The sequence below is a fragment of the Gekko japonicus genome, unplaced genomic scaffold (assembly GCF_001447785.1).
Source record: "Gekko japonicus isolate JY-2015 unplaced genomic scaffold, Gekko_japonicus_V1.1 scaffold2706, whole genome shotgun sequence".
In the NCBI taxonomy this organism is placed as follows: Eukaryota; Metazoa; Chordata; class Lepidosauria; order Squamata; family Gekkonidae; genus Gekko; species Gekko japonicus.
This window is the reverse complement of record NW_015162033.1, coordinates 191,968-218,042: the sequence shown is the minus strand read 5'-3', so window position 1 is coordinate 218,042 and position 26,075 is coordinate 191,968. Positions and strand designations below refer to the sequence as shown.

General features: G+C 49.7%; 1 protein-coding gene and 1 non-coding gene across 2 annotated transcripts in view; both read right to left on the bottom strand.

Annotated features, from left to right (window-relative positions):
• The window catches only part of SMAD3 (SMAD family member 3), a 96,545-nt gene that overhangs the window by 4,667 nt on the left and 65,803 nt on the right, over positions 1 to 26,075 (bottom strand). Inside the window, exons 2-8 of the mRNA XM_015405559.1 lie at positions 16,248 to 16,441; positions 15,119 to 15,253; positions 13,475 to 13,549; positions 9,512 to 9,562; positions 7,686 to 7,898; positions 3,779 to 3,916; positions 892 to 1,036 (exon numbers count right to left, since the gene is read on the bottom strand). Of these exons, the coding sequence (XP_015261045.1) occupies positions 892 to 1,036; positions 3,779 to 3,916; positions 7,686 to 7,898; positions 9,512 to 9,562; positions 13,475 to 13,549; positions 15,119 to 15,253; positions 16,248 to 16,441 (951 nt within the window). The remainder of the gene's footprint in view (positions 1 to 891; positions 1,037 to 3,778; positions 3,917 to 7,685; positions 7,899 to 9,511; positions 9,563 to 13,474; positions 13,550 to 15,118; positions 15,254 to 16,247; positions 16,442 to 26,075) is intronic.
• TRNAD-GUC lies at positions 11,042 to 11,113 on the bottom strand. Its single transcript has one exon. It is a non-coding gene; the product is annotated as a tRNA-Asp (tRNA).

Genomic DNA, 26,075 nt, shown 5'->3' with positions numbered 1-26,075 from the left:
CTCCACAGCTTAGAGGGAGCACTGCTCCGGAGAGGAATGGCAGTTATGGACAAATCACATTCTCCGGATCCTCCCAAAGGTCTCTAAACATACCGAGGATTCAAGGCGCGCCACGGCAGAGGGATGACCCCCGAATGAGCCAAGTCCCAGAAGACCCCCCCAGCCCCTTGCCCTATCCCCATTTGGACTCTGGGTGGGGAGAGGGTGTGGACACTGCAGACCAGTGTTCCCTCTAAGCTGAGTTAGTGTGAGCTAGCTCACAGTTTTTTAGCCTCCGGCTCCCACATTTTTGTCTCAGCTCAGGAAGGAGGGCTCCAGAGCAAACTAATTTATGCAGTAGCCAAATTGCTTGCTCACAACTTTAAAGCTAGTAGCTCAAAAAGTAGAATTTTTGCTCACAAGACTCTACAGCTTAGAGGGAACATTGCTGCAGACCTTGTTGCCGACTGGACTGCAGTGTCCCCCAGCCAGCGCACACACGCACACACTGTAGGCACAACGGGCACCTTCTCCCACGTGTCACTGTTAAAGTGATCAGCAGGAGAAAGGAAGGGTAAGACCCAAGATGTGTAGGTGGAGTGCTTGAGGAGAGGCAGGAGCCGGGCTCCTCTCCTGGGTTTCTGGACAAAAGGATCTGACCTGGATATCCCAGGCAAGCCCGGTCTTGGAAGATCTCGGAAGCTAAGCAGGGCCGACTCTGGCAAGTGCTTGGAAGGGCAACCTTCAAGGAATACCAGAGGTGGGAGGCGGGGGCAGGCGAATCAAGCCGCCTCTCTGAAAACCTTCCAAGCCCCCCAGTAGGGGTCGCCAGAAGTCAACCATGACTTCCAGGCGAGCACGCAAAACACACACAAACACACGTACACAAATATATATATAAAAGGATCTGACCTGTATTCCGCCCCCCAGCCCTTGACAAAGCTCATTCGGATGGTGCACATTCGGGTCAGCTGATAGACGGCCTCAAAGCCCTGGTTCACGGACTGTGCCAAGAGGGCTGCAAACTCCTGGTTGTTAAAAATCTTCAAGTTGCAGCCTGCCAAAGAGAGAGAGAGAGAGCAACAAAGGTCAGCGCATGTGTGAGCTGGCTCACAGTTTTTTAGCCTCCGGCTCACACATTTTTGTCTCAGCTCAGGAAGGAGGGCTCCAGAGCAAACTTAATTTATGCAGTAGCCAAATTGCTTGCTCACAACTTTAATGCTAGTAGCTCAAAAAGTAGAATTTTTGCTCACAAGACTCTACAGCTTAGAGGCAACATTGCTTCAGACCTTGTTGCCGACTGGACTGCAGTGTCCCCCAGCCAGCGCACACACGCACACACTGTAGGCACAGCGGGCACCTTCTCCCACGTGTCCCTGTTAAAGTGATCAGCGGGAGAAAGGAAGGGGAAGACCCAAGATGGGGAGGTGGAGTGCTTGAGGAGAGGCAGGAGCCGGGCTCCTCTCCTGGGTTTCTGGACAAAAGGATCTGACCTGCATAGCTCAGGCAAGCCCGGTCTTGGTAGATCTCGGAAGCTAAGCAGGGCCGACTCTGGCAAGTGCTTGGAAGGGCGACCTTCTCACACATTTTTGTCTTCGCTCAGGAAGGATGGCTCCAGAGCAAACTAACTGATGCAGTAGGCAGATCCCTCGCTCACAAGTTTCATGCCAGTCATTCACGAAGGAGAATTTTTGCTCACAAGACTCCAGAGCTTAGAGGGAACATTGCAGACGAGTTGTAAATCATCACATGAGCTTGAATGCCTTTTGTACACACACACACAAACAGAATCAAAAGTCCCCCAAACGCAAAGGACGTTCTTTGTACTCAAAGCCCTGGTTCACGGACTGTGCCAAGAGGGCTGCAAACTCCTGGTTGTTAAAAATCTTCAAGTTGCAGCCTGCCAAAGAGAGAGAGAGAGAGCAACAAAGGTCAGCGCATGGCTCTTCACCGCGCGCTCTGCCCTCTGGCACCGCCTTACGACAGACGAGTTGTAAGTCATCACACTGTGTGACTTCCATGAGCTTGAATGCCTTTTGTACAAACACAACTACACACACACAAACAGAATCAAAAGTCCCCCAAACGCAAAGGACGTTCTTTGGACAGAAAAGGAAAAGCTTGAAACTGGCATCTTCCTTTACTGTGGCTGCTTCAAAGTCACCCGCATCGCGGCAAAAAATTCCAATTCCACTGCACAGCAATTCAACAAAGGGAGCCGCCTTCTGCCCCCAAAAGAGCAGCCGTACGGCCTAAACCACCAGAGCTCTCGTAGAATCTATTTAGGCTTTCCTGGGACGTATTTAGGGCCGTGGTTTTGTGCACGTATTCCAGGGAACCGGACAGTTTGTTGCAGAAGATCCTGAGTGACTGACAAACTTCTGTCCCTCCCGCTTCCTGCACACCCACCCCCGTCCAATTCTCCCGCCATGGGAGAGTTGGAGATGTCTTTTTTTTTGGGGGGGGGGTCTGCTCTCTATGCAGGCAAGGGGGGCGATGAGGCCTAAAAGTCTGCAAACCGCCGAACATGAATCCCGGAGTCGATTCCAGCTACCTGGGCCACAACCTTCTGGGCACAAACTTCAGATCACGTTTGGGGAAAGGAAAGTGTTTTTCAAAAGCAAGAGGATCAGTGAGGGGGAGAGAGGAGAAGCTGAAGTCCCTGGCTAAAAAATATTCTCCAAATCGGACAGTTCTGGATATATTAATATCCAGATATATGGTTAATTTCCTCTACAGACATATAATTAGTTTCCTGTACATTCGGGAGGTGGTGGAGGCTCCTTCGCTGGACGTTTTCAAGCGGAGGCTGGACGACCGTCTTTCGGGTATGTTGTGGGGCTCTCTTTCGGCTGTGCTCCTGCAACGTGCCGGGGGTTGGACTAGATGACCTGCAAGGTCCCTTCCAACTCTAACATTCTATGATTCAATGGGATCCCCCTAGAACAAAGTTCGAGTCCAGTGGCACCTTTAAGACCAAGATAGTTTTATTCTGGGTATAAGATTTCGTGTCCCTGCGCACTTCTTCAGATACTGTTAGGGAGTCATTTGGGAGACATAAGAATGCTAATAAGAAGAGCCGTGGTGGATCTGACCACTGGTCCATCTAGTACAGCATCCCCTTTCACATAACAGCCAACCACTTACTGTGGAGGGCCAACAAAGAGACCATAAGAATAATCCTGCTGGATCAGACAAGTGAGGGTCCATCTAGTCCAGCCTCCTGTCTCACACAGGGGCCAACTGGGCACAGAGGCCGAGGCCTTCATAAGAACATAGGAATGGGGGTTTGAGCTGGAAAGCGATGGCTGGGGACGGTGCGCAGATGTTGACCGTGTGATCGCACATATAAAATGCTGAACCGTCACGACACCAGATCAAACGGCGCGTCTGTGTTTTCTTGCTTGCTGGCGCCAGAATCAGAGCCCTGCGTTCTGTTCTGCTTTTCCTGGAAAAGCGCACGGGCAGTGTTCCCTCTAAGCTGAGTTAGTGTGAGCCAGCTCACAGAGTTTTAGCCTCCAGCTCACAGAGTTTTGTCTCAGCTCAGGAAGGAGGGCTCCAGAGCAAACTAATTTATGCCATAGCCAGAGCACCTCCTCACAGCTTTAATGCCAGGAGCTCACAGAGTAGAATTTTTGCTCACAGGACTCCACAGCTTAGAGAGAGCATTGCTCACGGGGGTTGCCATGGAAGCCCCATACCCAGCCTCAACAACAGCACAGCGGCAGACCTGGACTTTTCCTGGGCTGGAGGAACTCTGCAAAACACAGACCTGCGCCGTGCAAGAAGGAAGAGGTACCTGGCGGTATCTTGCAGACAGTGGCCGGGTGCCAGCCGTAGCGCTGGTTGCAGTTCGGAGACTGGACAAAAATGGCGCTGTCGCTGAGGCACTCGGCAAACACCTCCCCGCCAATGTAATACAGCCTCACTCCTCTGCCTAGAAGACAAAAGACACCGACGTCAGCTCGGCCCGCAAAGCCTGTGGAACTCACAGACACATGGCGTGGCCTTCTTCTGAATCAGACCCTCGGTCCATCTGACTGGCAGCTGCTCTCCAGGGTCTCGGGCTGAAGTCATTCCCATCACCTCCTGCCTGGTCATTTTTTTTTTAATTAAACACTTTTATTATTGGAATACTGTAACATGTTCAACATTTAAACAGTCTATTCGTCACATACCCCTTTCGGTTTCCCCCTCCCCCTGCTCTGGCTTCCCACAATGATCCCACCCCCTCACCTTACTCCTTTCCTTCTTGTTTTCTTATCTCTAAACACCAACAATTAAAATTACTCAGTAACTGTTTCATCAATATATCTCTTATCTATATCAGCTATTTCGGAGTCTACCTCTCTATTCTTAGAAGTTATCAAAGCAAAATAGATTATTCTTCACATCCCAGTCTTTCTCCAGATATTCTTTAAAGTCCATCCAATCAGCCATAAACTCCTCTGGATCCTTATTGTTCAATTTCCTTGTCAATTTGTCCATTTCAACTATAAAAAAGCAACTTTTTAATCCATTCCCAGATTTCAGGTACTTTTTCTCGTTTCCAAGATTGAGCAAAAGTCATTTTGGCTGCTGTGATCAAATACCACATCAAAGTTCTCTTAGTCATATTCACTTCTTCCATTTTAAGTCCCAAAAGTAATACTTCTGGTTCTTTCTTAAAGGTACACTTCAAAATTTTTTGCATCTCACTATGTATATCTGCCCAATATTTAATCGCTTTATCACAAGTCCACCACATATGGTAAAACTGCCTGCTCATTTTTAACTGGGGGTGCTATAGATCGAACCTGGGACCTTCTGCACGCAAAGCGAGGCTTCCGCCAAGGAACAACAGCCTCCTGCAAACTGGGTCAACGGGACGGGTTGAGTTCATAACCACGAACGTGAAGCTGCCTTGTACTGAATCAAACCATCGGTCCATCGAGGCGGGCACCGTCTACTCAGACTGGCAGCCGCTCCCCAAGGTCTTGGGTGGGGACCCTTCACACCCCCTGGTCTTTTTGACTGGAGATGCCGGGGACTGAACTTGGGACCTTCTGGGTGCAAAGCAGATGCTCTGCCACTGAGCCGGGGCCACCCCCACCCCACCTGGCTCTTGTCCAAGCTCCCCAAGGGGGTTGGAAGGCCCTCAGCAAAGCCTCTGCCCGGCCACAGAGTGCTGAAGTCAGTGCAATGCTGACAATTCTCAATGAGGCCAAATCTCATGAATCTGGCTGCAGTACAACGAGCAGTGACCACGCCGGAGACCCCGAGCCGTGGCCCGCCTGAAAGATCCACGGAGGATGGAAGCTTCTCCCACCGTGGCCTCAGCAGCCGGCTCACTTGTCCACAGTGGGGCAAGTCTGGGTGTGTGTGTGTGTGTCAATCTCACATAGGACTCCCGCTTGGCACCCTGGCACCTCCCGGCAGAAACTTCCTGCAAGTCACGGGCATTCAGCGTCAGCTCTGCAAGAAGAAGGACTCTTCAAGGCCCCTTATGAGATTCAATACAATATAAAGAGAGAACCACGGGAATAGAGGAGGAGGAGGAGGAGGAGATTGGATTTATACCCCGCCCTTCACTACCCGAAGGAGTCTCAGAGCTGCTTACAATCTCTTTTCCCCTCCCCACAACAGACACCCTGTGAGGTCGGTGGGGCTGAGAGAGCTCTGAGAGAACTGCCCTTGAGAGAACAGCTCTGACAGAACTTGTAACTGACTCAAGGTCACACCAGCAGCTGCATGTGGAGGAGTGGGGAATCAAACCCGGCTCTCCCAGATTAGAGTCAGCGCACTTAACCACTACACCAAACTGGCTCTCACAAGTTCTATAATACGGGGCGGGGGGGGACTCGTGATATAAACAAGAATATAAATTTCAACAACAATAAAGAGTGCAATCTCAACAAGTCATATAAGTATAAACATTCATTCACATTAATAATTGTTAATAAATAATTATTATTATTAATAAATAATTCACATTAACGTCTACTCTTTGAAAATATTTGGCTACAACTACTTGGAAGCCAGTGACTACTTGAAAGCAAGAAGCATAAAACATTTTGTATGTCTTATCTACAAAAGCACTTTGAAGCTTGTGTATTAACGACTAAAAATGACAACGGTCTACTAAGAAGCACTTTACTGATCACAGCACTCTGTTTCTTCTCTTCCCTGAAGAATATTGGACAAACATGTATATATGAGATTTACTGTGGCTTCCATGACAGTGTGATTGGAATGGTATATTATATGAGTCTTGCCTTGTTAATGTGAATGTATATTAATACTTATGACTTGTTGAGACTGTGCACTCGCTATCATTGTGAAATCCGACTGGGGGCTTGGGAAACTGATGGGCCGCCTCCCGGCTTGGCTTTGCTCCATGGAAGGGCTCCTTCTGCCTCTCTGCGAGAGAGAGAGAAAGACAGTCCTGGGGAGGACGGAAGAAGCAGAGAGGCCGGGTGCGACTGGTGCCTGGAAAGGTTGCGGAGAGCCAAGCCCCAACGGTGCCAGCAATGCCACAAGGCGTGGCTCAGCCTGGACCTGAGAACAAATGTAAAGAAAACAGTCGTGAGAGTCTGACCCACAGATCAAGCAGTCAAACTTGCAAAGAAGATGCTTTCTGTATAATATGGTCAACAAGCACTTTTTTGTTGTTGTTCAGTCGCACAGTCGAGTCCGACTCTTTGCGACCCCATGGACCAGATCAACAAGCACTACAACACAATAAACAAATTCCATCAAATCATAAGAAAATCCTAGTGTGAAACTACATTATCAGCGTCGTCTCCGGATTATATAACGACGTTTCAAGATTGGATCTTCCTCAGGAAATATTATAGTAGTAAAAAAGCTCTCTTGCTCATAAAGTGCTTTACAAAAAATCAGGAAAGATAATCACGCCTGGGATCCATCAGAAGCTTAGCAGCGTATTTGAGCCTGAATACTCATTGAGATCAGCATCCCATCTGAATGTATTATCTTTCCTAATTTTTTTGTAAGGCACTTTATGAGCATGAGAGCTTTTGTACTACTCTAATATTTCCTGAGGAAGATCCAATCTTGAAACGTTGTTATATAATCCGGAGACGACGTTGATAATGTATTTTCACACTAGGATTTTCTTATGATGTGAAGGAATTTGTTTATTGTGTTGTAGTGCCTGTTGACCATAATATACAGAAAGCATTTTCTTTGCACATCTTGTTGACTGCTTGAACTGTGGGTCAGACTCTCACGACTGGTTTTTTTTACATTTGTTCTCCGCCTGGACCTGACCAGTAGAGATGACCTGGCCTCTTCCCATGCCGCCATCACCCCTCAAGGGCAAGCTGAACAGGGGCTGCCGGCAATGTTCCCTCTAAGCTGTGGAGTCTTGTGAGCAAGAATTCTTTTTTGTGAGCTACTGCCATTAAAGTTGTGAGCAAGCAATTTGATTACTGCATAAATTAGTTTGATCTGGAGCCGTCCTTCCTGAGCTAGGACAAAAATGTGTGAGCCGGAGGCTAAAGAACTGTGAGCTAGCTCACACTAACTCAGAGGGAACACTGGCGCCGGGCTGTTTTAGCTTGTCACTGTGCCCCTGGGTAGCTGGCATCACCATCTTAACAGCTAGATAGAAAGCACCGTGAAATCCATCCAAGCCCTCTAGTGTAATTGGGCTCATATTCAAGAACAGCAAGCCAATCTTGCCCCGCTGTCTTGCACAGTACCGATGTGCCTCCGGGTGAGCTCTACCGCCGCGTTGCGGTTCACGTTCGACAGCAAGCCGAGGCAGAAGCGCTCCGAGTTGGAAGGGTCGGTGAAGCCGTCCACGGTCATTGAGGGCTGAGAAGCGTGGAACGTCTCCCCAACGCGCTGGTTGAGCTCGTAGTAGGAGATGGAGCACCAGAAGGCGGGCTCGCAGTAAGTGACGGGCTGCAGGTCTGCAGAGGGAAGAAAATCAACAAGATCTGTCGGGTGAAGCAGAATCCGCATCGCTTCCTCTGCCTGCATCGCTTTGGCCATCGGTTTTAAAAAAGCCTTCCGAAGTCAGCATCTCAATACTTCCCCACAAGGCTCCTCCTGTTGCAGGGCTTGTGAGAGAAATTATCTTAGCCAGAAGATGACCTTTCACTTACCCCCTTTCACAGAAGCTGGACCATTTGCAGACATCCTATTGGCTCAGCTGGAACATCTCATTACATCATAGCAGCTCAGCCAATCGCTACCATAAGCTATGCGGTCGCAAAATTCCTTAGCAGGCCACGACATTATTTATTTATTTATTTATTCTATTCAATGTATACCCCGCCCTCCCTACCAAGGCAGGGTTACGCAAATGCATCAGAGGACAATTAAAATCCATCGTAAAATTCATCATACCAAAACAGGTCGGCTATCCTAAAACCCATAAATCCACTTTCCTAAAGTGCTGGTCCTGTTTTCAAACAAAGTGCACAAGCAGTAATCTCAGACTGACCCCTACTCCACGGGTGACAGTCGTAATGATGTTCCCACATGCTCTGTTGAGTTCCTTATTTACCTAGCGAGGCGGGCGAGAGACGGTAAAGCCAGGGCACAGGGTCTCTTCCCGGATGTCACATGCGGCTCCTAACATGCGGCCAGGGACCAGCCTACCTGAGGGACCGCCTTTCCCCACACGTGCCCCCAAGAGCACTACGGTCTGGGACCCAGCACCTATTGGATGTGCCAGGTCCCCGGGTTATCAAACTCGCTACGACCAGGAATAGGGCGTTTTCGGTGGCGGCTCCTATCTCGTGGAACGAGCTCCCAGAGGAGAATCAGGGCTCTGCGGGACCTAGCACAGTTCCGCAGAGCCTGCAAGACGGAGCTCTTCCACCAGGCGTTTGAATAGGAGCCGCCATCACTATGACACCATCTTCGCCCCAAGCTTTAGGGACAGGGTCATCACCATGTGGGTGCATTGGATAAGAACGGGACTTCTTAGGAGACGACCATCTTGCTTTAAGAAAGGAGCACCAAACATTGTTTTGAATGTAAGATGTTTTAATATTTAATGTTATTTAATACTTTTAATGTTATCGTTTTATTATATGGTTCGGCGATATGCCGTGTAAGCCGCCCTGAGCCTACGGGGAGGGCGGGATAGAAATATAAATAATAAATAAATAAATAAATAACTGAAAGCCTGGTGGAAAAGCTCCGTCTTTCAGCCCCTGCAGAACTGTAAAAGGTTCTCTTCCGGGAGCTCGTTCCACCAGTGCGGAGCCGCCACTGAGAAGGCCCTGGCCCTGGTTGTCGCCAGCCTGGCGGACTCCAGCGTCCTGCTCTCATCCTGTGTGCAACTTCAGTTGCAAAGGTTCTGAGCACCAGTTGTGGCACGAGAGGGGTGTCGAACACAGAGAGCGAGAGAGCACACCGGCAGTATGCAGAACGAGCCAAGTGCCAGTGTTCTGCGCCCACGTGTATTTCTGGAACGCCTCTGTGAAGCTGGCTCACCCAGACCTAGGAATGACGCCACCTGCCCATCGGGCATCTCCTGGCAGCATCAGTCCCAAATGGTGCCCCTCCTTACCCAGATTGTTGTGTGCCGGGGACATCGGGTTGGGGGACAGGTTCGGAGAGCCTGAAGAAGACAAGAAGCAGAGACAGTTAGGCCAGCCGAGAGAGAGAAGAAGAGAGAAGCAGAACAGATCCCACATTATTTTAGAAACTGATCTCATTCACCCACAAAGAATCCCGGACGGACGTTCATTTTACAGCTGGGAAGTGGAGGCAGGGAAGCAGCGGTTCTTCCAGAGCCTCCCCTGTGTGTCCCCAGGCTGAGCTGGCATCTCAGCGTCGTGGAGAAGAACTCCACCAGTCCTCCGGCACCAGCTCCACTGAAGCAAGCTGTCTCCTGCTCAGGCACTCCTCCGGCACCAGCTCCACTGAAGCAAGCCGCCCCGTCTGTCTCCTGCTCCGGCATGATACTGTGGCCCCCTGCAGAAGGACTTCCACAGAGGGCCGTCCCCCAAGCCCAAAGCCCATTGGGCAATCCTGGGACTTCCACAGAGGGCCGTCCCCCAAGCCCCCATTGGGCAATCTTGCTGTCTTGGTACACAGGCCCAAAGCTTGGCACCCTACGGCTCAGTTAGAAAGATGACGCTTCCCCGCTTGACTTCTTGTGTGGCTTACTGTTTCCTGTGCAAAACAGACACAGCTAACAAACACACACACGGAACTGTTTTATAAGGAGTCAGACCCTTGGTACATCCAGGTTGGTATCATCTTCTCAGACTGGTAGCAGCTCTCTCGGCAGGGTCTCAGGTGGAGGTCTTTCACATCACCTGCTGCCTGGTCCTTTTTAACCGGAGATGCCGGGGATTGAACCTGGGACCTTCTGCGTGCCAAGCACAGGCTCTAACATTGAGCCATGCCCCCCCACACCCCATACATGGGCATATGAAACTGCCTGGGGTCCATCAAAGTCAGTATTGTCTACTCAGACTGGCAGCAGCTCTCCAGGGTCTCAGGCGGAGGTCTTTCACATCACCTGCTGCCTGGTCCTTTTAACTGGAGATGCCGGGGATTGGACCTGGGACCTTCTGCGTGCCAGGCAGAGGCTCTTCCACTGAGCCACGGCCCCTCTTTACAGCTCTCCGGGGTCTCAGGCTGAGGTCTTTCACGTCACCTACTGCCTGGTCCTTTTAACTGGAGGTGACTGAACCTGGGACCTTCTGCATTCCAAGCACATGTTCTACTGCTGAGCCACAAGCCCTCTTTCTGAACCTCCAGTGTCTCAGGCTGAGGTCTTTCACATCACCTCCTGCCTGGTCCTTTTAACTGGAGATGCCGGGGATTGAACCTGGGACCTTCTGCGTGCCAGGCAGAGGCTCTTCCACTGAGCCACAGTCCCTCCTTACAGCTCTCCAGGGTCTCAGGCAGAGGTGTTTCCCATCAACTGCCGCCTCGTCCCTCTTTTAACTGGAGATGCCGGGGATTGAACCTGGGACCTTCTGAGTGCCAGGCAGAGGCTCTCCCACTGAGCCACAGCCCCTCTTTACAGCTCTCCAGGGTCTCAGCTGGAGGTCTTTCACATCACCTCCTGCCTGGTCCTTTTAACTGGAGATGCCGGGGTTTGAACCTGGGACCTTCTGCGTGACAGGCAGAGGCTCTTCCACTGAGCCACAGCCCCTCCCTGAAAGCCCAAGAGGACCAAGACAAGCTTCTTACTGCAGCTAAGTGAAAGCCTTTCATCTGTTTACCTGTGCAACTTGCTATACTTTTTTGTTTAACTAGGAGCTATACTATGCAAGTTGAAAAATTTAGGAGACAAGGAAGAAACAAAGAACAGTGATACGGTTTACCCTTCCCTCTCTCAGTAGCTGCCAATTACTTCTACACAATTAGCGTATATAATTGCAATATTCACACATCATCTTTTAACACAGTTCATTAAACCATGTCTGGGCATTTAGAACATTTCTTGTTCAGAAAGGATTCAAAATGCTACCTGTTGTGCATCAGCCGCACATGAATGAACCCCCAGTGTGCATGCAAGAGGTTTTCACCTCCTTGAATAATTTTTGTAATTAAAAAAAAAAAAATATCTTATAAGCATTTCTGTTTTTAAAAGGCCTGAGAATGCCTGGAGTTAGAGAAAAGGGAGGGGGAACCGGTGCCGCTTTACACATCGACGGGACACTCTGTGGATATACCTCCCAAGCCAACGCAAAGTCAAGTAAATTATATCCCCAAACGCTGACCACATGACCAATAATTGCACATGCTGAAAATGTATTCCCAACCAGGGCCGCGCATTGGGCCCACCAAAAATCCCACGCCAGCCTTCTTCCACCTGTATCATTATGGTGAAAGATGGTAAATTCGGCATTTCTCGTTTTAGAATCCCACATACATTCTTTGCCCCAAGTAAGGCCTTTGGAGACAGTCAATCCAAAGCAGGATTTGCGCCAGAGAAAGCTTTCCCATTTTGGGGTCCTGTGAAACACTTCTTGCTCTAGAGCCAGAGTCCAGGAGCACCTCAAAGACTCACACAATTTGGGGCAGGTGAGGAGCTTGCGTGAGTCACGGCTCGCTTCTTCCGATACAGCGAGAATGTGACAGTAGAAGAGACTGAGAGTCCAGGAGCACCTTAAAGAATAACAAAATTTGTGGCCGGGGAGGAGCTTTTGTGAGTCCCTGCTCACTTCTTCAGATAGATCGAGATGGGTCACCATCAATGCTCCCTCGAAGCTGTCTTGTGAGCAAAAATCCTACTTTGTGAGCTCCTGGCTGCTGCATAAATTACTTTGCTTTGGAGCCATCCCTCCTGAGCTGAGACAAAAATGTGTGAGCCGTAGGCTAAAAAAACTGTGAGCCAGCTCACGCTAACTCAGCTTAGAGGGAACACTGGTCCCCATGTTTATTGTGTGTTTCATTCTGTTTTTACCTGTTGGATTTTGGCATATGTGCCCTTCTGTTAGCCGCACTGAGCCCATTTGGGGAGGGCAGGGTATAAATTTACCAATAAATAAATAAATAAATAAAATCTGTAGCAGTCGAAAAGAGCCGGCGTCCAGGAGCACCTTCAAGACTAACAGAATTTGTGGCAGGGGAGGAGCTTTCGGGAGTCACGGCTCACTTCTTCAGGCAGACTGAGATGGGTGGCCGTGTTAGTCTGTAGCAGTAGAAAAGAGCAAGAATCCAGGAACACCTCAAAGATGAATAGAATGTGTGGCAGGGGAGGAGCTTTTGTGAGTCACGGCTCACTTCTTCAGGCAGATCGAAGCTGTGGAGTCTTGTGAGCAAAAATCCTACTTTTGTGAGCTCCTGGCATTCAAGTTGTGAGCGAGGGATTTGGCCACTGCATAGGTTAGTTTGCTCTGGAGCCCTCCTCCCTGAGCCGAGACAGAAATGTGTGAGCCAGAGGCAAAAAAACTGTGAGCTAGCTCACATTAACTCAGCTTAGAGGGAACACTGGTCCCCATGTTAGTGTATCTGTAGCAGTCGAAAAGAGCCAGCATCCAGGAGCACCTTCAAGACTAACAAAATGTGTGGCAGGGGAGGAGCTGCTGTGAGCCACCGCTCTCTTTTTCAGACAGATCAAGATGGGTCACCGTCAATGTTCCATCTAAGCTGTGGAGTCTTGTGAGCAAAAATTCTACTTTGTGAGCTCCTGGCACTAAAGTTGTGAGTGAGTAATTTGGCTGCTGCATAAATCAGTTTGCTCTGGAGCCCCATCCTTCCTGAGCTAAGACAAAAATGTGTGAGCCAGAGGCTAAAAAACTGTGAGCTAGCTCACACTAACTCAGCTTAGAGGGAACATTGGTCTTTGTGTTGCTTTGGGCCCCCCCCCCCCCCGGTTAGCTGCAACAGAATGAAGAGACGGGCAAACGGAAATGCAAGATCTGAGCTAGTGAAGGAGGGGCAGATCAAGGACCACAGGAGTGGGCTAACCCACGAGGCCCCTCGCTCTGGGCAGGCGGCCCGTCTACCCGAAGTGCAACCGACACAATTCCAATGCCGCCGCAAAGCCATCGTGCGTGCTCTCTACCTGCATCCATGCTGTGGTTCATCTGATGGTCGCTGGTTTCGCCATCCTCGCTCAGGTAGCCAGGCGGGGGGGTCTCTGTGAACAACGGGAAAGGACGCGCGTGAACACAAAAGCCCGAGTAAAACGCAAGGCCTTAGGAATTACCGACACATCCTTGTTGAATGAAAACACAAAGCTGCCTTCTGCTGGATCAGAGCACTGGTCAGTCAAGGTCAGCGGCTCTCCAGGGTCTCCGGCGGAGCTTTTTCACATCTTATGCAAAATTATGCATGGGATAGAGCAGGTAGAGGAAGAAAGACTTCTCTCCCTTTCTCACCGTGCCAAGAACTCTTTGGCACTCCATAAAGTTGCTGAGCAGTAGGGCTTCAGACAGAGAAAAGGAAGCACTTCTTCAACCACAGAGTGATTAACGTGTGGAACTCGCTGCCGCAGGAAGTGGTGGCAGCTACAGGCACGGACAACTCCAAGAGGGGATTGGATAGACTTATGGAGCAGACGTCCATCAGTGGATATTAGCTGTAAGATATAGATGGAGCATTCTGTCTGGGGCAGTGGTGTTCTGTATACTTGGTGCTTGGGAGGGGCAACAGTGGGAGGGCTTCTGGAGTTCTGGCCCCGCTGGTGGACCTCCTGCTGGCACCTGGATTTTGGCCACTGTGTGACACAGAGTGTTGGACTGGCTGGACCATTGGCCTGATCCAACATGGCTTCTCCTCTGTTCTTAATTGATAAACATATGGCACAGATGTCCATCAGTGCCTACTAGCCACAAGGTAGAGATGAAGCACTCGATCTGTGGCTGTATTCTTGGTGCTGGGAGGGGGGCAACAGTGGGAGGGCTTCTAGTATCCCGGCCCCACTGCTGGACCTCCTGATGGCACCTGGGTTTTGGCCACTGTGTGACACAAAGTGTTGGACTGGATGGGCCAGTGACCCAATCCAACATGGCTTCTCTTATGTTCTTATGTTCTCTTATGTCAGCTGCCTAATCCTTTTACTTGGGAGATGCCAGAGGCTGAACCGTGCAGATGCCAAGCGGATGCTCTACCACTGAGCCACAGCCCCTCCCCAAACTTCTAACTCTCCAAAGGGCTTAAGAAGAAGAAGAGAAGAGATTGGATTTATGCTCCACCTGTCACTCGGAGTCTCAGAGCGGCTTACAATCTCCTTTCCCTCCCCCTCCCCACAACAGACACCCTGTGAGGGAGGTGAGGCTGAGAGAGCTCTGACAGAAACTGCTCTTGAGAGAACAGCTCTGATCAGAACTACGGCTTGCCCAAGGTCATCCAGCCAGGTGCAAGTGGAGGAGTGGGGAATCAAACCCGGTTCTCCCAGATAAGAGCATGCACACTTAACCACGACACCAAACTGGCTCTCAATGGAATCCATCCTTATAAGAGAGAGCTCTTGACAGAAACGGCTCTTTTTCAAGAACAGCTCTGATCAGAACTACGGCTTGCCCAAGGCCATCCAGCAGCTGCAAGTGGAGGAGTGGGGAATCAAACCCGGTTCTCCCAGGTTAGAGTCCGCGCACTTCACCACGACACCAAACTGGCAAAAATAGCCTTTCCCCATTTAGCCTAAACGGTTCCCATCTGTGATTCCCACCCCACCCTAAAGGTCCGGGGAAAACGTTTGCCGTACCTGGAATGTAGTTGCTCTGTGGCTCGATGCCAGCTGGGAAATTAGTGTTCTCCGGAATTGAGTGGCTGTAATCGTCCAGTGGGGGGAACTCGGCCGGGATTTCTGTGTGTCTCGGTACCAAAACTGGAGGCAAAACTGGAGAGAGGGAAAGAAAGGAAGAGACGACCGCGCCCAGAACGTCAGCAGCAGGCCTCGACACCACAACCCCTAACAGCATGGCTGCCGACTCCAGGTTGGGAAACTAAGTTTCGGAGTGGGGGGGGGGGGGAGGGGAACTATGTGAAGGCCCGGGGGGGAAACGGAAAAATTCGAAAAAATTGAAAAAAGAAAAGAATTTTTTTTTGACTATGGAACGTTTTATTTTAACATGATGAATAAAATATTTTAAGACAAGGTGTTCAGATATTTTCCAAATCATTTCTAAAATATATATACATGGTATCAGACTGATCTAATTTCTGTGCACTGAGGACAAGCAAGTCCTAGGTTACAAAGTGAACTCTCCAATGCAAGAACAAGATGCATTTCTTCCTTTAGGAGGTGCTATTGTCAGAAGCAAAGAAAAAGGTTTCAGTTTTGTTTTTGCATCTGGGTTGGTATTCTGTTTGTAATAATTGTCTGGATACACTATATTTTTAATATGCTAGTTGTGATCATTTCAAGCCAAGTCAAGTAAAAATGTCCATAGTCATATTTTATGTTCCTAAAGTAACAGAATGACTTTCAATCTGGAAAAGACAAAAGAAATGCAAATGTAGCATTTTTTTCATTTCTTCCGAAAATTTCCGTTCTCCCCGGAAAAAAACGGATTTTTTCCCGAGCTTCAAAATTTCCGGAAATTTTACATCTCTAGGGGGGGGACCCCAGGAAGGGGACGGCTTAGGGAGAGGAGAGAACTCAGTGGGGTATAATGCCTTCCAAAGTCCACCTTCCAAAGCAGCCATTTTTCTCCAGGGGAACTGATCGGTGTTGTCTGGGGCTGAGTTGTAATTCTAGGAGATCTCCAGGCCCCACCTGGAGGCTGGCAACCCTCCCCACCAGCCATTCCGTTCTACAGCTTCCCTTTCCCAGCAAGGATCGCCGGTGTTCGCCAGCCCCCGTCCAAGACCATCCCAGCAGCCCACAGTACCTGGAGTCTCCACTCTCTGATAGTGGTACGGATTCACGCAGACTTCGTCCTTCTTCATGTTGAAGGCGTACTCGCACATCTCCATGGCGCGCAGCTCGTGGTGGCTATGAAGATCCGGCCATCGCCACAGCCGGCAGTAGATCACGTGCGGGAGGCCCTTCCGGTGGGAGACCTGCAGTCGGCCATCCAGCGATCTGCGTGGGGCGGGAGGAAGAGGAAGGTAAAGACGAAGGGCTCTCAACTTTGCTCCTGCGCTTTAATAAAAGGCGGTTTGCGATCACTTAAAATACAATGGTCTATGGCAGCCATCCGCTGGTTATTCAAATATCTGTAGAAATGCTTTTAAAATATTGGCCAGCGGTTTCGCAGGTCCAAAGGGCAGCTGGGCCGTTCTGCGGAAGAGCAGATTCGAGTCTGGTAACATCGTAGAGACCCACAAGTGTTTCAGGGTGTACAGCGCCCAGACTCTCGAGAGCTTATCCCCTGAAATTCTCGTTGATCTCTAACATCCTACCGGACCTGAATCTAACAGTTTCACGGTGTAATTTCATCAAGACTGGCTGCTTGTGCTGCTAAAAAACCCCATCAAAGCCGCTTCATAATTTATTTCTGTTTCATTTCATTTACGTCGTCCACCTTTCTCTCTGAGACGCAAGGCGGGCTACAAAATAGAGAGGAACAATTCCACCAGACAGCAGAAGACCTCCGCTCAGCCATGCAGTCGTGCCAGGATGACAAAACTATAAAACAGCGCAAACCAAAAACTGTCCCATGCACCGTAATGTGGAAAGCAGCTTACAAAGGGACACAGAAATGCAGTGAAAGCAAAGCGCTACTGGCCGTGAACACTGCAATAGACTACAATCCTGTTTCCTTATAAAAAGCACCCTCCTGAGCTGTTCCAGTTTGGTGTAGTGGCGAAGTGTGTGGACTCTAATCTGGGAGAACCAGGTTCGATTCCCCACGCCTCCACATGCAGCTGCTGGATGACCTTGGGCAAGCCATAGTTCTCTCAGAGCTATTCTCTCAAGAGCTCTCACAGCCCCACCCACCTCACAGGGTGTCTGTTGTGGGGAGGGGAAGGGAAAGGAGTTTGTAAGCCGCTCTGAGACTCTGAGTGAAGGGCGCGGTATAAATCCAATCTCCTCCTCCATTATACTATGGTTCTAACCCCTTTGTATAAACATCACCCTGAACATATCTGTTTTTGCACAGTCTGTGGAATGACAGATGAGCCCGGCTGGATCAGACCAGGGGTCCATCTAGTTCAGTATGCTCTTTCACACCTGCTGACCAACCAGTTGCTTTGGAGGCCCCACAAAACAGGGCAGAGAGGCTGAGGCCTTCCCCGAACGCTGCATCCCAGCCAGCACCCATATTCAGAGGTTAACTGCCTCTAAACATGGAGGTTCCCTTCAAGGACCATGGCTTGTAGCACTGATGGGCCTCTACTCTATGGATCTATCTGAATTCCATTAAAAAAAAACCCATTACTTTTAAAAACTATTCAGTGTTTTGGCTGACAGACAAAAAGGATGGAGAAAAAGGTGGACGCAGCCAGGAAGAAATGGAAAGTCTTTATTCTCAGCTTACATTCACATGGATATCACCTCCTCTTCGCCAATTTAAAATGTAAATGTCACTCTCTGGACAGTGGAATGAATTAACTGTCGACATTGAAAAAGAAGGATAACCTCTACTCCTTTTGCATCTTAGAATGCGAGGAAAGGGAAGGAGACCAACTCATAAAAGCGGGATCTTCATAAGTGATTCATCTGGGCCGAAACTTCCACTACATTATTGATTCGGCTTCACCGAAAAGAATGACGAGTCAGGCCAATGCAGTGTGTTTGGCTCTTTTCTGCTGCTTGCCTGTCGCAGGATTGCAGTGACGCAGGTAACCCGAAACGTCTTTTCCCGAAAGCGGCTCAGGTATGAAAGACGCATCAAACAACAGAGAAGGCCGTCTCTCAACTGAAAAGCCAATGGGCAACAACGGGAGGGAACAACATTCTCAAGCCCATGTGTGTGGCTACCGAGAACGTCTTAAACGTATTCCGCTGTTGTCGAACTTAGTCACTCAAAGGGGGGTTCAAAATTATTGCGACAGAGCACAGGAAACGCTCTGTCCCAAGGCAGCTGCAGAATGTTCACACGCCAAAGAGCACACCCCTCTCTAGGCAGAACTTTCCCACCTGTGCCGACAGTTCCCCCAGGGGTCAGAGCCACTGTAAACACAACCCACAGCTTTCAGTGAACTCAACGGCCCAACCATTCTGTTTCCTTATCTGCCATTTCAAAAGTCCTGCGATGGAACACAGGCTCCCTCTAAGCTGTGGCGTCTTGTGAGCAAAAAATCTACTTTGTGAGCGACTGGCATTAACGTTATGAGCCAGCGATTTGGCTCCTGCATAAATTAGTCTGCTCTGGAGCCATCTTTTCTGAGCTGAGACAAAAATGTGTGAGCCGGAGGCTAAAGAACTGTGAGCTAGCTCACACTAACTCAGCTTAGAGGGAACACTGCATGTGAGCAAAAATTCCACTTTGTGAGCGACTGGCATTAAAGCTGTGAGCGAGCGATTGGGCTACTGCATAAATTAGTTTGCTCTGGGGCAATGATCTGTGGAGCTGTGGAGTCCTCTGAGCCAAAAATTCTACTTTGTGAGCTACCAGCATTAAAGTTGTGAGCAGGTAGGTGATTCGGCTTCTGCACAAGTTAGTTTGCTCTGGACTGGAGCCCTCCTCCCTGAGCGAAGACGACAGTGTGTGAGCCGGAGGCTAAAAAACTGTGAGCTAGCTCACACCAACTCAGCTTAGAGGGAACACTGGATCATGGAACCCATGCCCGCTTGGATGGCTTTGCCCCACCCACAGCCGACTGGCAACACCCCCTTCTTGGTGCTTGAGCATCTAACAAAAGGGCCCGTTGCTGGCCCACCTTCTCCACCACTGTCAACGCCATTTCCTCTGGCAGGAAAGAAGACTGCAGAAAACAAACTGAAACCAAACGTCCCAGGCCTTCCCACCCAAGCTGCGGGGGAACCTCCACGTGAAGAGACCCAAGGAGGAAAGCACGTGGCTTTGTGGCCGAGCACTTCCTCTGCGTGCAGAAGGTTCCTGGGGGCGGGGATCTTCTTGAAACGGGGCTCTCGCTGGCCTTTAAAGTGCTCCTGGACCCAAACCCTGCTTTTCTATTGCCGGCCAACGTGGCTGGTCGTGGTGGAAAGTATCATCCAGCTGCAGCTGACTTAAGAGGTGACCCCCCACAGGCTTTGCAAGGCAAGAGATGCTCAGAAATGGTTTTCCACTGCCTGCCTCTGCGGAGTGAGTGACCTAGACTTCCTTGGTGGACTGCCTTACAAATACTAACCAGGGCCAACATTGCTTAGCTTCCAACATTCAATGGAGCAACATTTCAAGTCATTTGATTGACCAAAAGTCATGACATACCAGAGGCATGGGAATCGTGGCACCTAATATGATACAGTTGCTTAATGGAGCCCAAGCATCATTTCTCCGAGCCAGTACAAACTGGTAAACACACTACCTCTTCTGCCCCAGTTCCCCTCCATGCATACAGTGTCATGATTCAATTAAAACTTGGTTTTATTTCTGAAATGACACAAATCATAGCAAAGGGTTTGCAGCCTGTGCTATCCCCTTCAGGACCCCAGTAAAATGTACCCATTCTCCTGCCATGCTTCGACCCTGTTAGTTACCCATACAGCAGCTCACAAGGTTGGGATCTAAACCTGCATACATTAAGTATTTTGGTCTTATGAAATATTTATATACTATGAGCAAGTGCATCGTGTTTTGGAAAAAATAACTATTGCAATTTAAAAGATTTCCTGACTAGAGACACTGTTTCTCACAATAAAGTCATGCCAGTCATGAAAATAGCAAAACTAGGCCACCCACAGACAAGGTGAAGGTTTCTATGAGCTCCCGAGTGAGATGAGGGCCCTGCAGGATTTATTACAATTCTGATGGCTACCCGAGAGAGAGAGAGAGAGAGAGAGAGAGAGAGAGAGAGAGAGAGAGAGAACAAACTCTCAACAAACTTCTGTCTCGTCAGCAAAACTGGCTCTTCTTGCGACTCCAGACCAACCCCCTCTGGGGCTTGTCCGCCCTCCGGTTTTCTCTGACCTCTATCGTGCTGCTAATGAGCAAGTCGTGGGATGATTCATTTCCTGTGCACCAACCCCATGGTCCATGTGGGAGAGGTTTGGGCAGGCCCCCCTCCTCACATGCCCCGAGCCACAGAAAGGACTCGCTCGTCTCCCTTTGCCCGAGCCACCCTCCGGGTTTGCCGCAAAGGGTGCTCGTGAGGCTGAGGGCGGCTATCGCGTGTCTCCCTGGAGGTGAAAAGGGCAGGCCGAGCAGAGTCAGTGAGTTTTATAGCTCAGACTTCCTTCTTTGTGACTCAGCGCCAGCCGAGAAGGAAAGCCGAGAGAGAAAACATCGTTCCACAAACACGGGGCAGAAGGCTGGCCTGAGTAAGGCCCTTTCCAAAGTTAACTGTGTGAGGCAGCACAGGTAATACAGCTGCTTGCAAAAATCAAGAATTCCCAGTTTGGTGTCGTGGTGAAGTGCGCGGACTCTAATCTGGGAGAACTGGGTTTGATTCCCCACTCCTCCACTTGCAGCTGCTGGATGACCTTGGGACAGTCACAAATTCCCTCAGAGCTGTTCTCTCAGGAGCAGTCCTCGAAAGAGCTCTCTCAGCCCCACCCGCCTCGCAGGGTTTCTGTTGTGGGGAGGGGATGGGAAAGGAGTTTGTAAGCCGCTCCGAGACTCTGAGTGAAGGGCAGGGTATAAATCCAATCTCCTCTTCTTTTTTCCAGAATGTGGGGCAGGGTTGCCAGCCTCCAGGTGGGGCCTGGAGCAGTGTTCCCTCTAAGCTGAGTGAGTGTGAGCTAGCTCACCGTTTTTTACCCTCCGGCTCACACATCTTTGTCTTATCTCAGGAAGGGATGGCTCCAGAGCAAACTGATTTATGCAGTAGCCAAATCACCTGCTCACAACTTTAATGCCGGGAGCTCACAAAGTAGAATGTTTGCTCACAAAACGCCACAGCCCAGAGGGAGCACTGGCTTGTTTTTACAACTGATCCCCAGCCAACAGAGATCCCCTGGATCTAGCCTTGCTGGTGGCTTTCAACAGTGCCCCAAGGTCTGGATCCAGCAATGTGCCAGCTGAAACACAAAGGGACTTAGTACAGCTCCGCAAGATTTCACGCAATGCCTCGCAGTTTCTCCCTATATATTATAGGGGCCGGCAATTAGCTGCACAAAGCCTTGTACCAGCAGAAACACAAATGGGGATACAATAAGTAGCAAGGAAGCAGCTCCCACGGTCTTTTACCTGTGTTTCCATTGGCTCAAATGCCATAGAGCAGAGCTGTCGAACTCATTTGTTATGAGGGCCAGATCTGACATAAATGAGAACTCGCTGGACTGGGCCATGTGTGTCATACGAGGTAGCGGAGATATAAACTTTATAAAGGACACAAACACAAAGATATTTTTTTCTCTCAAAATAAAAACATGCTTCAAACATGAGCACTCTTACAATATTTTGTTTATTTAACAGTATCTGGTAACTGACACTTCTTGCTCTGAATTACTGCATCAAAACGTCTGTGCTGTTGCAGTCTTGAGTATGCTGTTCAGGTGTGTATCTGTAAACTGCAAACCTACTTTTGATTCATTGACATTCACCACAGAAATCTCATGCTCAGAGTTCTGAGTCTAGGACTCAGGGGAAAACAAGAAATGGCTGAGCGAATGAGAGAGTCTGGCGAAGCAAGCTATGATGCAGCAGCAACAGAACTGGAAGCAGGAGACGGCCAGTTTCGCTGGGGGCCTGATGGAAGCCCTCCGGGGGCCTGATCCGGCCCCTGGGCCGCATGTTTGACACCCCTGCCCTGGAGCCAGTGAGAATTTCTGCATTGGATCCAACCCCAAATCTTGCCTCACGGTAGGACTGACTCTCATCTCTGGAGGAAAGGCCTCTCCCGTCCTATCCCTCCAGATCTATTACATATGTTTAACCCGCCCTTCCTCCTCAGAACTCAGGAGTCCCGCCACCCATTCAACCTAACAACCCTGTGCGGTAGGTCAGGCTGAGAGAAAAGACAACTTTGTGGCTGAGCATGGATTTGAATCTGGGCCTCCCTCATGTGCATCCCACATTCTGCACAATCGCATTGCTGGTTATGACCTCTGACTTCCTTCACGACCTGCAACCCACATATTTCAAGGACTGCCTCCTTTGCCCCAACTACGGTGGTCAGGCAGCACTCTGTCAGCTATCCCAGCCACGTAGGGTGGCCCGTCTGGTACTGACAGAGCCAAGGTCTTCTCCATCCTGCCTCCGGCTCTGTGGAAGGAGCTCCCCGAAGATGGGAGGGGGGACCCCTCCTTGAAGATCTTCCGGAGGCGCTACAAGGCCTGTCTGTTTGCCGGGGGCTTTAATTGGGCAGACATATTTTTAAGAGGTGGGAAAGGAGGGAGACATTTGGGATTCGCTGTTTTGTTCTTGGGTTTAACTGGAAACGTTTTCAATTACTATCGAAAGCCGTCTCGAACCATGAGGAAAGACGAGATATCAATGTTTATAGCAAAACTGAAAAGAAATGACAGGAGAAGACCACGAAATACCAGGACCTACTCATAGAGTTAGAGCACCTCTGGGAGAAGAAGATGACCATTGTGTTACTGGAGCCCTTGGAGCAGTACCTAGAAGTCTCAAGAAAAACGTGGACATTCTGGGCACTGAGATAACACTAGCTCAGCTCCAGAAGACAGTGTTGCTCGGAACAGCACGGATCCTGCGAAGATACAGCTGCAGTTCCCAAGAACCTGGCTAGATCTCGAATTGCAAAACACCATTTATCAATCAAGTCTCTGACTGTGACAATTCATCATCATCATCATCATCATCATCATCATCATCATCATCATAAGTTGTTGTTATTATTAACAACTTGTTTTTATTGATACCACGGCCAATGTTCCCTCTAAGCTGTGGAGTCTTGTGAGCAAAAATTCTCCTTTGTGAGTTGCTAGCATTAAAGTTCTGAGTGAGTGATTTGGCTGCTGTATAAATTAGTTTGCTCTGGAGCCCTCCAGACAAAAATGTGTGAGCCGGAGGCTAAAAAACTGAGCTCTCGCTCACACTAACTCAGCTTAGAGGGAACACTGACCACGGCTACAGAGAGCTTTGCATCGAGAGTCTTACCAGGTCTTTTTGACATTTCATCAACAAACTGAAATCATCTGAGAGGAACGATTTTATAAGCCGCACTGCTGGCATGGAAATGCCATCTTTCTCGCACGCGCACGGAAGAGTGAAGCAGCCAAGGCGGAATCAAGCCGACCCAATTTTCACGCAAGTATCACCATTAATAACAACCGGAGGAGGGGAGGGGGGGGAATGGGATAAAAATAAAGAGGAGAGGAACGGCCTCCCGACCACAGCAGCTGGCCCCACGAGGGACGTGGTCGAATGGCATTTGAAAAGAAAACGTTCCGAAGCGTCCCAGTATAGCAACAATAAAACAGTCGCCTTTTTTCAAAGATAATTTCTTAAACAGAACGTTTCTTTGAAAAGCGCTTCTTCTGGCACACGCGCTGAAAAATAAAAGCCAGAAAAGGATTAAACCCTGCAAGGTGGAAGGAAAAGAAAGCTAAAGCCAGCGACGGCCAGTGTGGCACAGTGGGGTTAAGAGTGTCAGGCTAGGGTCTGGGAGCCCCAGGTTCGAATCCCCACTCCTGCCATGGAAGCTGGCTGGGGGACCTTGGGCCAGTCACAGTGTCTCAGCCTTAACCTACCTCACAGGGTTGTTGTGAGGATAAAATGGAGGAGAGGGGAACAACGTAAGCCGCTCTGGGTCCCTCTGGGACTTTGGCTGCTCCTCTATGGTTTCTCCCAGTGTCCAGCCCTACAAGGGATCCTACCCCTGGTCCTCACGAGTCTCATGTTTTACCAGGACCAGCCTCCTACTTATGCAGCCAAGGGAAGGGGTCGAATCCTGAGACAGGAGAGTGGGATTGTTCCAATTCAGGCTACAGGTGAGCCATGCTCCCTCTAAGCTGTGGAGTCTTCTGAGCAAAAGTTCTACTTTGTGAGCGACGGGCATGAAAGTTGTAAGCAAGCGATTTGGCTAATGTAGAAATTAGTTTGCTCTGGGGGGCCCTCCTTCCTGAGCTGAGCAAAAAAATGTGTGAGCTGGAGGCTAAAAAACTGTGAGTGGGCTCACACGAACTCCCTCCTCCTTTCTTCTTCCCTGTGTATTCCAGTTAAATCCCAGGACCCAGGTTTTGGTCCAGCACAGTTTCTGTCTGTAGGGAACTAAGGAGTTTTTTTTTTTTTGGACAGATGGGACCCTCAGTCTGAAGGCCATCTCTGGACCCCACCATCCGTGTTTTTTCCTCCCTGCATACATAGACAGTCCCAGGGGTCATTTTGTAGAAAAAGAGGTGCAGGAGCTCATTAGCATAACCTATTTACATATGCCACACCCCCTGACATCACCGGAAGTGTGTCAGAAGGCAACACCCAGCGCTCAGGCTCCACTGGACTGTTTTGGATGGCTAGCGTATTGGGGGGGGGACATGCAGATCTGTCCTCATAGAGGAGGGAGAGCTTGTGCCTGAATAAAACTTGGTCTTAAAGGTGCCACTGGACTGTTTGGGGCTGGGGGAGGGGGCTCTGCAACTTCCCTGGCTGCTTCTTGCTCTGACTGAGGGCTGCTGGGAGCAGGGGGTGGGGCTTGTTGCATGTGGCCGCCCCCTCGGCTCTTTACTGCCGGAGCTCCGCTCCTATGCGCTCCTGCAGGAAATGACCCCTGGACAGTCCAAGTCTTAGAATTAGGACGACGACCTGGGAGACACAGGTTCATATCTACACACCGCCATGGAAGCTCATTGGATGATCCTGGCCCAGTCATTCTTTATCCCACCTCACAGGGTTGTTGTGAGGAGAAAATGGAGGGGAGGGGAAACCATGTACATCACCCCAAGCTCCTTGAAGGAAGGTTGGGATGATGATGATGATGATGAAGAAGAAGAAGAAGAAGAGGAGGAGGAGATTAGATGTATACCCAGCCCTTCACTTGGAGTCTCACAGTGGCTTAAAATCTCCTTTCCCTTCCCCTCCCCACAACAGACACCCTGTGAGGGAGGGGGGGCTGAGAGAGCGCTTTCCAAAACTGCTTGTGAGAGAACAGCTCCGAGAGAACGTGTGACTGACCCAAGGTCACACCAGCAGCTGCATGTGGAGGAGCGGGGAATCAAGCCAGGTGCTCCCAGATTAGAGTCTGCGCTCCTAACCACTACACTACGCAAACAGGCGGGCTAAATAAATAAAAGTATCACAAGTATCACCCACCCCAGTCTTCATCACTCAATTTCACCTCCCATGCCTATTCTAACCTTGAAGACTAGGTGCAGAAAGCAATGAACTGACCCTGCTAATGAGTGCAGGATGTGCCATAAGTCTGCCTTACACTGTATCAGACTCTTAGTCCATCAAGGTCGGTATTGTCTGTTCAGACTGGCAGCAGTATTGTCTACTGGCAGCGGTATTGTCTATTCAGACTCCAGAGTCTCAGGCAGAGGTCTTTCACATCACCTCCTGCCTGGCCCTTTTAGATGGAAATGTCAAGGATTAAGAACATAGGAGAAGCCCATGTTGGATCAGGCCAATGGCCCAACCAGTCCAACACTCTGTCACACAGGGGCCAAAAATACCAGGGGCCATCAGAAGGTCCACCAGTGGGGCCAGGATACCAGAAGCCCCTCCAACTGTTGCCCCCCCCTC